The following is a 15,714-nucleotide window of genomic DNA, read 5'->3' as shown; positions in this document are numbered from 1 at the left end:
TAGCTAAATCACCTTACCAAAGGCAGTTTACAATAGAAATGAAGCAGTTTGCCTTAAACTATAATAAAGTAACTAAACTTATAACAGAGAGACAATTAAAGTGTACACATAAAGAAAACACATTGCAGGTACAATTCTCACCCCTGCGTTCCAGACTTGGCATGGCCAGCGTCTTTCTCTCAATCCCTCGGGAAGAAGTAGGGCACGAGGTTGGGCGTCCCATGGACCTCGGGAGATAATCAATACCTGACAGCAGGTGTAGGTGATTGGAGCTCAAATGGGGTGGGCAACTAAACCCTCTTTATACCCCTTGGGTCACATGGGCTTCTTCCTGGTCTCAAGTGGCCAATTAGGAAAAATGGCTTTGAATGCGAAGGGTACAAAGCATAATTCACACCTGGGAAGATGCAGACAATGGGCACCTCTGGTATGTGATGGACGAAGATTCCTCTTCTGAGACAGTGCAGGCGTGTCAATTACTGATACTAGCCATCACGGCGACGGGAGGCCTTCCAGTCGTCAGCTAACCCATTTACTGTCTGGTTTCTGTTTATGGTAGAGTCAGGGACAGGCACCACACCTGCGTTCCCAGGGCATCAAAGGCTGACTGCCTTTCTCTTGCTCTCGGGGGGGGGGGGAGGGGAAACAAGATGGGGTTTGTGTCTGGCTACAGTGCTCCGTGTAAAAGAGGCCGGAAAATGAGGAGTTCACAGAAGCACCGTTGACATTCTTGCACCATCTTCAGCCAATTGATCACTATTTCAACTAGACCTTCAATACCCGCCACTGCTTGGATGTAGTTTCGCAGAGGTGATCACTTCTTGTGCACTTGGTGAAGTTGAACATCTTGCTTAACTCACATCAGAGGCTAACCTGAATCCAGATGTTTTTCTGGCCAAATAGCACCACGCTGGGTGCAGGCCTTCTAGAGCTGGCCATGGTAATACAAGTGAGTATTGACTGTTTCTGTGGGAAATGAAAGTTTATATACTGAGCTGGCTGTTTCTGGTTCCTGAAAAAGTAGTGGGACATTTTGGGATTGAAGGGGATAACTAAGTATAGCCCCAGGGGATTATGGGATAGTATTGGCAGACTCTCCAGGAGTCTGGAGACCAAGACTTCAGCTGCACTCATGCTGCAAAATACCTGAGCTCTGACCAGGATCATAGCAGTACTCCAGCTCTAACCCATCCCCAGGCTAGGAGGTCCCTCACCTGAATCAGACACAATACTGGAGATTGATTTAACATTATGTAGAGTAAGTGATTTTAACAAGCAAAGCTACAGGGGGAGGTGTGCTAGATCTGAAAGTTTCTGCGGCGGGGGAAATTCCCCATTGTATGCATTTGATCCAGTAGATGGCACTTGCAAGAACAGAAAGGTATGTTAGATTCATGGAATCGAAGATCAGAAAGAACCATTGATCATCTAATCTGACCTCCTGTATCACAGACATAATTCCTGGAACAAATCTTTTAATAAAAGAATCTGTCTTAAATGTATGATGACTCAATTGTTCTTTTGGCTGCCACAATTTCAGACTGTATAAAGCTCTGACTGATGTATAACTTGACTTCTGTTCTGCTATTCTGGCTTGTAAATGTTAGGGCAGGTCTAAACTGTTTTTTGTTTTTCTTTTTAAAAGAGGATATTCAAATTCCACAGGAATTTGCATATCTGCTTCCGCTCTCACTTTTGAAAGAGGATCTTTTGAAAGTGAAAGTAGTCTGGATGCGTTTTTTTTTGGGGCGGAAAACCCCATTTTTGAAAATCGTGTAAACCTCCTTTTTTAAGGAAGAGCATTTTTTTTAAAAAGGGTTTTTTCCTGACAAAGTGTGCAGACTACTTTCTCTTTCGAAAGATCCCATGGGAGTTTGCATATCGTCTTTTGAAAATTCTGCTTTGTCTAGACATAGCCTGTGTTTTCCGTCATTCAGAAGTGGTTAATGCTAGTTTGAATGTTCATGTCATCCTCAATATACTTTACACAACTGTACACACATACACAAAATGAAATGAGCCAGTTCAGAAGTGCTAGAAACCTGAAGAAGGTGCAGGGGCTGAAGATGTGGGAGCTGTAAATTAAGGCTATCTGCCTTAAGATAGATAAAGTTCGTATTGCAATGAATGACCTGTTAGTCACAAAATGTTACAACTGGCAATATTAAAGAAAGAAACAAACATACAACTCACTTTTTTGCCCCGCTCCGTTGCTTTACCGTTAACCTCCTTCTCCTCACTCCAGCCTACTTAAACAAGCCCATTGGTACCTGTTGATAGTAGACAGATTAATACCACTGTGGTTTGAGCTAATACTGAACTTGTGTGGTGTCCCTCAATCCACAGTTGGTCCTGGCAAATAAGTTGTTCAAAATCCAGTTGCTGAGAACAGAAACGTCAAGCTCTCATGTCATATAAAAATGGTTTATGCAGAATTTCTGCACAATTGTACTCCTTGAAGGTGACTTGTTGTTCAGTGGCTTGGGGGTTGTGGTGTAGCTGAGGTTCCTATTTTCTTTCACATAAATATGTTCTGTGGTCTTTCACATACAGCTGATCCCTTTTGGCCTATATTTGCTCTTCTGCTGTCAGACAATTTTTTTAAAAAAATTATTCAGTTGAACACCATATTTTGATTGACACTTTTTTCCCTTGAGGCATTTATTTGTTTACTTCTTAAAATCAATCATTTAAAAACTTGAAGTACACTCATTCATCAGTAAGGCTTACAGCCTTTGCCAGCACGACTGAACTCCATTAAAATCACTCTATATAGAAGGTTTTCTGAACAACTGAAAACGTGTAAGTGTTCATGCTAAGCGCAGGAGGTTTAGTGCATGAGTGTATCCAGGCCCTTTCAGAGAATAACAGAGGCCTGGGCCACTTTTAGTTTAGAGACTTCGGTCCCAGCCTCCTGACATATCTAACTTCTCGTTCACAGGGTCATACTAAAACCAAAAGAATATATGAAAATTAACACTTGAGATTTATTTATTAACAATTAAGTCATTCTACCAATAGCATGTATAATGAAATGTAACTTTAATTGTGAGTTTTCACTGCAAGCAAAACTATACTTTAGGAATGCTTTACTGGCTTTGTGTGCAAGCTTGTTTATAATTGAAGACAAATCTAATTTATGTGCAACATCACTCTTAATGTTAAGGATTGAAAGCCCATTCAAATGCTCTTATCCCATTGTAGAATGATGATAGTTCTTTACTTGTTTTAACATGTTGAACATGCATTTACCTGAATCCACTGATGCAGGGAAACTGACAAATATGTAATGCAATTGTGATATTAGGAAATATAGTTGGCAGGATGAGATGAAATATTTCTTGACGCAGTTCTTTTGGCTTGCAGTCCAATTTTAAAGCTGGTGGAATGTATACATTTCAGGAAGACTATCTCATCAGAGATCTCTTGAAATTTTGCTGTTGTATCTTTGAAACTGTTTAGTGGCTGAATATAGATCTTCATCACTTAGTTTTCTGAACTTCAAATCAACGTGTAAGACCAGATTTGATGGAGTCAATAATAAAAAAAATCCACATTGACTTGATAGTGCCTTTCTGCATTAGATTGAGATGTTCGGCTGCAATTGGTGGAAAACTCAGATGAAATGTCAATACCCTGTGCTACTGATTTGGACTCAAAGGATTGCATCCCTTTGATCTATGAATCTTCTGAATATCTTTAAGAAGTTCAGTGTTATCCCTCTCAACATCTAATGTAGCATTGCATGCTTCAGTTACTAGATAAGTTTTATGGGACATTTTTATCAGCTTCATCTACATGAATGACATTAACATGCACTCAAATTTTGATGTATTCTTCTGAATTGACTTAAGCTCAGTGCGAGCCTGTGCTGTAAGCGTAAGAGATTCAAACTAGTTGTACAGCATCTGGACTGTGAGAACAGCTTTACCACAATCAATTCGTGCTGACCATCTCGTTATTGATATGCCATGAAGGGAAATGGGCAGATGCTGCTTCAGAATTTTCCACTTTCGAGGACTGCTGCTGAAGCGGTTGTACAATTGCTGGATTGTTCCATAGTATGTGATTGCTTCCTTGCATGATTCAGCGCAATCAATGCTGAGAAGATTTAGTGCCACAACTGGAGAAAATACAGTTCAGATTTTGCTCAAGAAAGACTGCTTGTACTCTGTTGTGCTTTCCAACCATATTGGCTCCGTTGTCATAGGCTTGGCCAGTGTAGATTCGAAAATTTAATTTGAAGACTTCTAACCTTTCTCTTCTCTTCCAGGTTTTTTTCATGAAATTATCAAACAAAATGAATCGTTCTTCAATTGAAACTTGTAACTTCCTGCAATTTTAACATATTGAACAACCAAGCTTGTCTGTTCTTTGAGAACAATCTGGAGTTGCATCAATAGTAGTTGAAAACTACTTGATGTTGTATCTCTTTAAGAATTGTTGTTTGCACAAATGATCCCATACAGCTCAGTAAACTTGTATTATATTCTGGTAGACACATAATGGATATGCATGCATTTTCTAATTTCTTGTGATTCACAAACACGTTTAACATGATAAAAGTGAGTCATGCTTGCTAAGAAGCTCAAGTATACCAAGGAAGTTTCCATTTGTAGGGTAATTGATACATTGACTGGAACCAAAAAAGCCAATCCCTGTTCAGAGAAAAAGACATTCAGTATGCGCTCAAGGGGGTTTTCCAGTTATCAGTTTCTGTGTTTTATTTCACTCAGGAGTAAGCTTTCAATTGAACTGTCAGCTAGTGCTGCTTTACTAGCTGATTTCCATGTTACCTTTATGCAAGACTGAAGTTTCATGTGCAGGTATTTGGTCTTTCAACTTCCTCCAACCTCTACCAATGCTCTAATTGGATGGATTAGACAGTACTAATGCATTTGAAGTATTGCTGTTAAAAATGAGGCGGGATACACAGTACAGAGCCTGCTTTTCCATGCTCCAGCAGAGTCAGTCTCTTGTGTAGATCTCTCCATTTGGAAATTTTTGTCAGCAGACGACGGGGGAAATGCATGATTTTTAGTATCTTTTGGTATATTATGTGGAATCTGAAAACAACTAACTTTGAGAAATGACCTGCATTTGAGCCACATGGTCCTTATCAAGAAGTTCAATATCCGGTTCTCATGCTGCTTTTTTTTACATTATGACTACCACTGGACACAAGTTTTTGCTCTTGCTGCTCCGAGGTCCTTATTTCCTCCCTGCACAGTCTCTAAAATGAGTGTAGATTCTTCTTCATCTATCGCTACTGTTGGCTTTTCTGTGTCTTGATTAATGACCCCAGTTTGAGGCAGTGGCGTTGAAATGTGATTTGTGGATACAAAGTTTTCATCTTCAGACATGAAAGTGTCAGTATGGTCACCATCTAATGGCTGAGGCATCTTTTCTATAAGAAATTGTTATTTTTCACTGTTAATGGCTACTTCACTCTGTTGCTTTTGCCATCTCTTACTTGCACCGCTTTCAAATCTTTGCCTCATTTTTATAAAAGGGTTCTTTTAACACATAGTAACATAATAAATTAATTTTGCTAACAGCTATTGGTTATACACATTTTATATACAAATTGTAATTGTATGTACTTTGCAATTAATATTATAGACCATAAAGTCGCGAGTATAGTGCACGCTTTTTCCCCCCCGTTTTTAATGTCAAAGTTGAGGTACGCATTATCCATAGGAGGTTTTTAAAAAAAGTTTTAAACTCACCCTCGGCAGGCGCGAGCTGGACAGGGGGAGGGGGGCGCCAGGCATGGGCTGGGCTGGGCTGGGGGCGGCCGGCAGCTGGGTGGGGGAGGCTCCCCCTGGCAGGCATGAGGACAGCTGGGCAGAGGAGGCTCCCCCGGCAGGCATGAGCTCGGTGTGCTGGCAACTGGGCGGGGGAAGACCCGACCCCCCCCCCCCCCCTCGCCCGGCAGGCGCAAGCTCAGCTGGGCAGAGGGTTCGGCGGCAGGCGCGAGCCCCTTCCTTTCTATGCATACCTTAAAATCTTGAGTATAATGGGGGGCACATTATAGATAAGAGTTTAGTTTATTCAAGAATTTTTACCTTTTAAAAGGCAGATGCATATTATACATAGGTGAGTATTATACTTGAGACTTTTATGGTAATAACCCCCCTCCCCCAATGGTTATTTACTATGGACCTTATAGCCTTATTTCAAAATCTCGAAATTTCGTCTAACATGTTCCTGTTAAATTTCCTTAACTGGTATGTTATGCATATGAACATAGTTTATTAAACAACTAGAATTAAATGTTTATTATAAAAAAAGGCCTTTTAAAGGTGAACCAAACTGGATGAAGAGGTAGCTTATAGCTGAGCCTAATATGGCTATTGTATATGAAGACACATAAGAAAAAACAGGAATACAAAAATATCGTATGCGCAGAGAAACATCTAATTTAAAGGTTAAACTCCCCCTCAGACCAAGCAAAATACTTTCCAGTAACAGAATTAATTATGACTTTCAAAACCTCTAAACTATGCAAAGACTGTAAACCAGGTTTCATTACATAGAATCACTAATCACAGAAGCTACTCTATCCTCCAGTTACACAGATGAAAACTCAGATGTGACTGAAAAATTGGCTAAGGCCTGAGGTCCCATAATGATTTAAATGAATTTTTGCAGGTGGGGTGTGTGGGTATAGTGGTGTGTCTAGCATTTTTTGTTGTCTCTGTTATAACAGCAAGGTGTAAAAAGTGGCAATGACTTGGTAGAAAAATGTCAAAATTTGAGGCCCATCTGTCTCCTGAGGCCTGGGCCAAATGGCCCTCCTGCTTCTTTCCTCCTCCCCCCTTCCCCCCCCCCCCCCATAGAGAGTAAATTCATGAGATTCAAATGGATTATAGACTTTGAAAATGCAAAACATGTCTGAAAAGTACATTGAGCTTGTGGCTTGGGCAATTTCAGAGTTTTCAGTGCAGCTGTTAAAGAATAATAATAGTCTTGTTTGTCTAAATCATATTTATAATACTTTGCAGAGCAGTTTTTCGCATTCTATCAATATGAGAATTGTATGGTTATTTGGAAGCTGTTTGGTTAGTCATTATCAAGCTAAATAGCTACTATGTGTGGTGTGGTGTTACAGTGCAGTGGTCACACTTCAATATTTTTAAAATGCTCTGCAGTCTGCTTCTAGCTATGTATCTCCCCAGCTATCAGTAAGCAGCAACTGGAGAGCAAACACCATTGCATGGATTTGTAAGGTTAGCCTCCATGTAAATCTTAATCTCTTTTTAAGAACAACCCCCAAAATCCTCCATTCTTTCTGAATGGGAGTTTTTTTCTCTATTTGTTTCAGTGTTGCAGAATAGCACCTCTCGTGGTAGTGACTACTTTGTTACCCTTCATAGACTGTTGCTAACATCATCATGGTGGGATTAATAAACAAATGCATAATTGCAGTTCAGAGAATGGCACACCTTGCTTTGGACTTTGGTTTCTTTTGATAAATTGTACAAATAAAAATCTACCTAAATCCAAACGTGGATCAAACTTCTGTCTTTTTGGAACATCCTAGAAAATGTTGTACAGGCTTCTAAGCTTCTCTGCTCTTCAAGATAAAATATGTGCATCTGAGTAAGGAAGTAATAACTACAAAGGATTATTAGTATTTTAAAAGAAAGCTTTAAAATATATCTTATCTTGCATTTCTCACTGCACCTAAAACTGCTTTCTATGTATCGTTCTTTCACACATCCATGTGTCTCAAACCTGGGACATGGTTCCTAGTAGACTGACATCACCCTGCTCTTATCTGGTGTGTGGCAGAGGATGGAATTGAACATTGATCTCTGCAGTCCTGGGCTAGTGTGCTAAATAGGAGATGATCCTTTTAGAGTGTTCAGTAGCTTGCTACCAAGTAGAGAGACCATGAAACATGAAGCTACATCTAGGAGCCTTCCTTTGGACCCTGATTGGAGAAGGGCCAGGATTTATTTAAATAGGCCCATTTAAGCTATAATCTATTTAAATCCAAAGGAGCAAGACAGGAAAATGTTCACATAACTGGGTGAATTCCTGTCTGGCAACTACATTGGACTCTGTCCTCTCACCTGGCTTCCCTGCCTTGCTCCTGGTTCCTACTTATCTGATTCTGTTCCCTCTCGCTCTGACCTTTGGCTCGACTCCAACTCTGGCTGTGACACCCCTGTGCCCCCAAAACTCCAGTCATGGCAAGTTCTCCTTGTTGGGTAGAAATGGATAGTATCATGCAGCTCTTCATAGTCCATTTTTCCTGTTGCAGTATAACTTTCTTTCAGTTGAATTTTTCCATTTTATATTTGGAGTACAATAGACCATTTAGAAAAAACAGAAAGACATCTTGAGTTTTAACTGCAAAGGAATTTAAAGTTCTGCACTGTGGACTACTTCTTGGTTTTTTTTTTTTGTTTTTTTTTTTTTTTTGGTTTGATCATTTGACATAATTAAGGAAACTGATTATAATCAGACGCCAGTGTGGTTGCTGATTATCATGCTGTGCTTGTAGCAATCTCATGAGTCTCGTAAATGCTTTCCAAGGTATGTTCAGAGTAGTCTGATTCTGTTTTGTTTTGCTCAAGTAGGTTGAGCAGAATCCTGGGAAAACAGGCATGATGTCAGGTTCTGAAAAAGAGCAAGATGGCAACAGAAGGGTATTTGATTTTTTTTTGATTTAGGAGTTAGCTGCTGGATGCTCCTAGTGTGTGCTTCATTAGGCTGCCTAATATACATATATTTGCCCAGTCTGCAACGTGCTACATGCATGCCTTCTGTTTTTGTAGTCATGCCTGAATGCATTTTACTTATTTATAAAGATGCAAACTTACCTTAAAGATCAGAAGTGTTTAATAGGTTTTCACTACATTTTTGTGCTTGTCAGGGCTTTTTGCTTTAAGAGCTTTTTTGCCATCCATATTAAATCTGTTCCATGTCAACAGCAAACATTTTTAGGGATCGTATTGTGTGAGTCAGAAAGGTGGAACTTTATTTTACTACAGCAATTTAACATCAACTAACATTTCTGCATAAACATTTCAAAACTCTAAATGTTTAATGTGCATATCCTGTGAGCAGTAGTATGTATAACTTTTTAACCTTGAAGAGTACCATGAATGGCCTGTCCCATTTAAGAGAGAGAGTCTACTCACAGTAATGAGAACTATGTACAGTAATTGCTTGCAGGTTCTGATCCCAGGTAGTCGTGGTTTTCCAAAGGAGGTTGGTAAATTGTCATTCGTTCAAGCAGTCCTTCCTGATAGCATACAACATTAAATATTTTTTAAAAGCCCAAGTATTAACAGGAGAGGTGATATGGAAAGCCCTCACTCCTGAACCAAACTACAGAATGAAGTCCTGCGGGTATATACAGTAACAGTTCACTTAGTTACTGGAATGCATGCAAGGTTTTTGAATTACATGCATTAACTTCTATTGTGTCTCTCTTTTGGTAGGTTAGACGAGTACCCGGCTCTAGTGGCCACCTTCACAAGACTGAAGATGGGGACTGGGAGTGGAGTGATGATGAGATGGATGAAAAGAGTGAGGAAGGCAAAGCTGCCTTTTCTCAAGAAAAGGTAAGCTTTCTACTACTTGTGGACATTCTAGCAAAGGACTATAGCATTTTCATTATTTTTATTTATTTATTTATTTATTTTAGTTAAAAGTATTTCTACCGTCTAAAATACACAGCTAATGTCTTACTACTTCTTTTATAGTCAAGAAGAGTAAAAGAAGAGGAGAATACAGAGGTAAATTGTCCTTTGTTACTTAACTGCTCCCAGATAGTTGGGATAGGATGAAATATTATGTTAGCTTCTAGTGTTCAAATTGTAGGAGCCTGATTCTTCAACCTTTCTGCTGAGTATTTACAACCTTTACACAAAGTTATTTACTAATTTTGTGTAGAGGTTGAGCATGAAGGTTATGCAGGTGGGCAGAGAGTGATTAACTTATAAAATTTGGGGTACAACTACACAAAAATGCAGTCTACATCTACACTACAAGCAGTTATTTCGACATAATGTCAAGCTGGAGGACTTCTTACTTTCACTCCTGTAACCCTCCTTTTACGAGGAGTAAGGGAAGTCAAAAGAAAGTTCTCTTTCTCGGACTTCATGCTGTGTAGACAGCACCAAAAGCTGAAATAAGCTGTTTTGACTTAAGCTACACAATTGACGTAGCTGAAGCTGCGTAGCTTATTTTGGCTTTAGCCCTGCTGTGTAGACGTGCCTTTGCAGAATAAATGGCTATGAAATTAAAGCAGATTCTGCTCCTGCTTTGCAGCTTTGAAGTCTAGTGAAAAATATTAATTAAAATGAATAATTTGGCTATTTTAATGAATCTTGAAAACTGGTTCACACTAATTATTACCTTTCCCCTCACACTAATGATAGCTGTTTCTCTGTAGCTGAAACATCTCCAAAGAATTTTCAGCCTTTTAGAATCTATATCAGTACTCTCTGTAACTGCTAATTAGAGTGGTTCATACCATAGCCAGTATAATGATTCAGTACAGTGGTACAATAGAATAGATTGATTCAGTCACCCATGAACACAAAAGAAATACCATATTAAATGCTGTCCTCTTATGCTGAGACTAGGAAGCATTCCTGTCATGTGTAATAGACTAATGGGATTTCTGGTTTTACAGTCAAAGTACAGCTTAGATGCTTATTTATTGGATGTATGAAATGGATACAAACATCAGCTATAGCTTTGGATCCTCCAGTCCTGACTGAGGCGTGGCAGAGTTCTACATAGAGGCTGATAATCTGCGAAGATTTTGGTACCACAGGATTCTCTGAATTCTGTGCCTGTTTTTTCTGACCCCGTGCTCTTCTTCGACAGTCAAAAGAAATCTTGCAAATTATTTCTGCCCAAATCTCTCAGATGTGGAACTAGTTAACATGTAGTGTGCCCAACTCTTTTGAAGCGGCTGATAAGATCTGAGATGCTTTGTGGTACTGTTCAGTGAACTCCTTGCTGCCTCTCTAGATCAGTTTTCAGAGCTGGAAGTGACCTTCACAATAGAATTATATGTTTAAAATGAGATTTGACACATTTTTCTTCTTTCTTTAAACTATTTGAGAGTTGTATCATCTGCCCAATATATACTGAGTTAATAGATTTGACAAACTGACTCTTGGCTAGTAGATCAAGAACCTGGAACTTCTGAAAACAGTCTACTTAGATATTTCTTTATCTGGGTTGTTAGTGAAATGGTTAGCCCACCCTTCTGAACTAATATATGTGTGATTTTTATCATTTTAAAGCAGAAGATCTGTAGTTAAGCTTCTGACTTTCTAAGGGGTCAGATTGGATTCTACCTCAATATTCTTCTTCTGAATGATTTGCTATCTTTATAAAGGACAATTTCTTGTCCCATTCTCAAAGTCCATGTTGTTCCATAGGAAAATAATGCCATTGAAAGAGGAAGGGAACCTGATAAGATGGCAGTCTTCTGACTGGCAGCTATGCTTTTTATTAGCCATGTGTGATGCAAAGAAAAGTTGGTTAATTTTCATCTAATAGAATTACACTAGTTGTACAGTTTTTTGGTGGAAAAGCCTACTCTGTGTCTGGGACGGTACATCCATGACTAGTGTAATTGTAATCAAAGGGTAACAGGAGGAAATTTCTCCCTTAATATTTCCTGGATGAAATGGTAAACCTGATGTCTTTATAGTTATCGGTCATGTAGAGTCCCCATTTATTCATTCCGTGTGGTAAGGCGTCTCCTGGAGTAGCTAAGGGAGCCACAGCTTCCCTATCCATTAAATCATACGGCATCACATCTACTCTGATTAATTTCCCTTGTTTCCTCATTGACCTTTCTACCTCTTGCACTAAGGTCACTCATCTTTGGCAGGGGAGCTTTGTCCTGAACTGTTGTCATGAAAATCTTGAATAGAGAAAGAGCTTTCTTCCATTTATTGGGGAATGGGGGTTGTGGAAATCCTCTGGATCAGGGAGAAACTCAACCAGTGAGGGATCCAGACTGCCTGCCTTTGCAAGATTGTGTTTCAGAAAAGTTATGGCTTAATGGAGCTAGAACCAAACGATCAGGAAATTCACCTGACTGTTGGAGGCCCATCTCAAATCCAGCGAAGAAATCAGTGCTCTTATGGCTTACGTAGTTGGCTTTGTGGTTTGTAGAATACAAAACTGTGTAGACAAAGGCGGCTTAATTCTGGTATCCATCTAGCATTTCTACATGCACAGGCTCCATTTCTCTCAGACTGTTGGCACTCTCCCTGGGTGCATCTACACTGCACCCATAGGTCAAAATTGCGTATCATTTTGAAATTAGATCGAAATACAAGTGCTATTCTGACAAGTCCCTTAATGCTTATGGAATGAGGGTTACAAGGATGCCGGAATAGTATCCCTGTTGTTTTGAAATATATTTTGAAATAACGGGCACATTTGAAGATGTGGACTTCCGGTATCCTGAAATAGTGCCGCTGTCTTGGATGTAGCCCCTGTAAAACACTTCTTTCCCTTACTCTACTCTTTTTCCTTTCCAGGAACTATAATGATATGCAATGATTATTAAAGTAATAAATTTTATGGATGATTACATCTGGAGTGATGGGTGGAATCAGGAAAGATTCACCATAAATAATATTGATAGTGCTTTAACCAAGCACTATTGGGAAAGGCCTATGATATTTCACACCATCCTGGTCCTTTTAGGCAATACCTTTTTGACTGTCTGATATTTAATAGAGGAAAACAGCACTTGACATGCTCAAGTTGAATAAGTAGACTCAACTGCTTGCTTGCCATTCCTCCTTGGTTTACACATTCCAAGGGTGGCTTGCCCATTTCTGAGAATACTAGCGAATTTAAAAAAAACGGTCTCACCATCTGAACTCTTCACATCTAGGAGGAGTTCTGGTTCTGTAGTGGATTCTGACTCTTCCCCCACCAGTGCCCTATGTCCTGAAAACGGATATGTAGTTTCCCTTTGGTTTCACAAAGTCTAGCAGTGACCAGCCTGGTTTTCCAGCTTCGTCATGCCTTATACACTATAGCCCATTATTTCCTGCCCCCAGATGTCACCAAATCCCCCTTATAAGTAAGGCAGTAGTTTGTTCATAGTCTTGATGTGTCTGAAAGTATCATTTGGGCATCAATTGTCTGAGCAGCAGTTGCTATTTAAGTCTCCCTTTCGGTGAGTGGAGGTGTGTAGCCCAGTGGGGCACAAAAAAAGGGGAGGCTTGTCCACCTTGGGGTCAGTGGGTGGGCTACTCCAAACCATTACACAGTACCCCGTCTATAGTTAGAGAGTCTTTATGCTCCCGCCCTTGTTCCAGGAGGGCTGACAGTATATCCCCAAGAACCATCCTCTGGCCCAGCTCTGTCAAGGAGGGGTAAAGGCAACTAGACAGTACAGGGACTCAGTTATAAGTCTGAGTACTGGTTCAGGGCGGGGCTGCAGCATAGCAGTTTCTCAGTACCTCGAAGCCCATTTGCAACAGCTCCAGCCGGGTCCCCTTGCTCAGGAGGCGGTCCGGCAGATTAAGGGGGCTGAACGGGAACAACCAAGGTGGGAGACTGCCACCCAAGAGTGGAGTGGCAGGGGGGACGCAGGCCCTGGTAGTAGCAAAGCCTACAGCTGCTGGGTCAGCAAGGATCTGTGCTGAAACACACTGACCTTCTGCTGCTGGGCCAGCAGGGGTCCGAACCGCAACCCGCTGACCCTCTGCTAGACCGAGGTCGGCTATCCCTGGGCCACTTCCATTTCCCCCCTCGGGACAGCGTGGGTTGGAGTCCTCTCTCCAGGTAAACAAACTCTCTGGGCTGTCCTTCAGTAGTGGGCCTGGTGCCCCAGGCCAGTTGTCAGCTTCCCCAGGATCTAGCTCCTCGTTTGGTTGTACTGGGGAGGCTTCTGGCTTCCTTGCTGTCGGGGAGTTGACTGGCCTTTCTGGCAGGCCTTTTATATCTCTGGCCCTGCCTCCTGGCTTCCGCCCAGGTGAGTTGTTCGGGCCAGGTGCTGCCCACCAAGGCTCAGGGAAGGGCTCGTCCCCCTTGGGGTTATTGAGTGGCCACTCTAACCCATTATAAAGTGGGATTACCAGACTGTTCCTCTGATTCCAGAGTCATCATTCTAAATATACATGCATATGTCTGGTACATCAGACATGCAGAATTGTCCGCTTTCTTAAATCTGTAATCAGGTTTAGGACAAGAGTTGTGAGATGTTATACGGGTTCCTTCCTGGCTGGGAATATGGTTACTTTTCCATTTAGAAATGTAGAAGAAACATTGCTCAATCTTCTCTTAATCTCAGTACATCTCTAAATATGGTAGGATATTGTCTTGGAACAGAGGTGGTCAAACTAAGACCAGCAAAATCCTTGGAGAATGTCACTGGTGCTGTGTACCTGTCAGTCTTCACGGAAATGGGCAATACTATCACTTAGAAAGCCATATAATAGATATAGAAATACATGTAAAAGCTGTAATTTTGCTATAGATGGAAATTTAGTTAATCTAAAGATTTGGTTTTTTTTACTTTTGCTGAGCAAGGATTCTTTCACTTCAGTAGCTAAAGTTGTGCTCATTCTTACCTTGATGTTGAAAATGATTCCTTTTATGAATCTCAAATGTGTTTTTTTTCTTTAATAAAGGTCTTAACTGGCAGCTATGTCCAAAAACACGCATTCATAAACTCTTTTGGTGGTGTGTGGATTTTTTTTAAAATCACTTTTTTCATAAAGGCTTCATAATCATCTTTTTAACAGATATCCATGAATGCCACTAATATCCCAGAACAGATCCAGAATCTATCTATACAGGATCCTCAGGTACTGTCAATAATTACAGTGGTTGGTGGCTCGTGTGTGCGTGTGTGCGATTGAGATTCCAGGAAAGTACAAATTCTTATGTGGTGGGGATGGAAGGGAAACACGAAGACTGAGAAACCACAAACGTAGATTGCAGTATAAAGACATGGCAACTAGAGATGTAAAATCATGCTCAATCAGGTAGCCGGTTAACGGCTTAACGAGCATCCAGCAAGTGGGGAGCCTTGGTGGACCGGGCTGGAGCACCTGCTTGCAATATGCCTGTCCGGAGCTGCAGGGCCACTGTTTAACTGGTAAGCACTAAAAAAGTAAGGGTAATACTGGTTAAAAGGTTACAGCGCTAGTGGCAACATTGGTGAGGTCCATAATGGTAGACAGTTAAATCTTATTTCCAGTCATAGATGAAGAAATGACTAGAAACGTAATGTTCTGTGGAAATAACTGGAGAACAGCCCTGTATTCTAAATACATATTTATTGTTTAATAGATTATCGGAATTGATGCTGAATGAAGTACAAATTTCCATCTACTGCCTTAATTTATGCTCCTTGACTTGTGATTCTGTAATCTGTTTAAATAAACAGACTGTTCTATAGGTTTCACTAGCACTTTAGAACCAGTATGTTAATATAAAGCCCTCTGAAATGTACTCTGACTCTCAAGTGCATGTTAAATATTTTATGCTTGTGTCAAACCTGTAACAGGGAAACTGCTTAACATTTCAGTCTGGCATCCATTGTAACTACATGCTGCTTTTTTTTTTTCTTTAATAGTCGCTGCCTACTGTTAGTGATGAATATACTGAAGTTCCACATGCAGTGAATCTTGTTCTAAGATTGAGGTAAAAGATTTATCTATTTATTTTAGCATTCCTTTTTTTGTTGACTGTGTTTAT

General features: G+C 40.3%; 1 protein-coding gene across 5 annotated transcripts in view; it reads left to right on the top strand.

The window, feature by feature from the left end:
• Window positions 1–15,714, top strand: part of STK39 (serine/threonine kinase 39) — a 298,211-nt gene that overhangs the window by 194,262 nt on the left and 88,235 nt on the right. For 4 of the 5 annotated variants that reach the window (XM_075933552.1, XM_025177794.2, XM_075933550.1 and 1 more), the window contains 5 exons: window positions 8,592–8,660; window positions 9,459–9,581; window positions 9,723–9,755; window positions 14,757–14,819; window positions 15,593–15,660. In XM_075933552.1, coding sequence (XP_075789667.1) covers window positions 8,592–8,660; window positions 9,459–9,581; window positions 9,723–9,755; window positions 14,757–14,819; window positions 15,593–15,660 — 356 coding nt within the window. The remainder of the gene's footprint in view (window positions 1–8,591; window positions 8,661–9,458; window positions 9,582–9,722; window positions 9,756–14,756; window positions 14,820–15,592; window positions 15,661–15,714) is intronic. The other variant, XM_075933551.1, reaches the window with a different exon arrangement.

Source organism: Pelodiscus sinensis, chromosome 7 (genome assembly GCF_049634645.1).
Source record: "Pelodiscus sinensis isolate JC-2024 chromosome 7, ASM4963464v1, whole genome shotgun sequence".
NCBI lineage: Eukaryota > Metazoa > Chordata > Testudines > Trionychidae > Pelodiscus > Pelodiscus sinensis.
The sequence above is the reverse complement of the archived record's forward strand: the minus strand, read 5'-3'. Positions and strand labels throughout refer to the sequence as shown.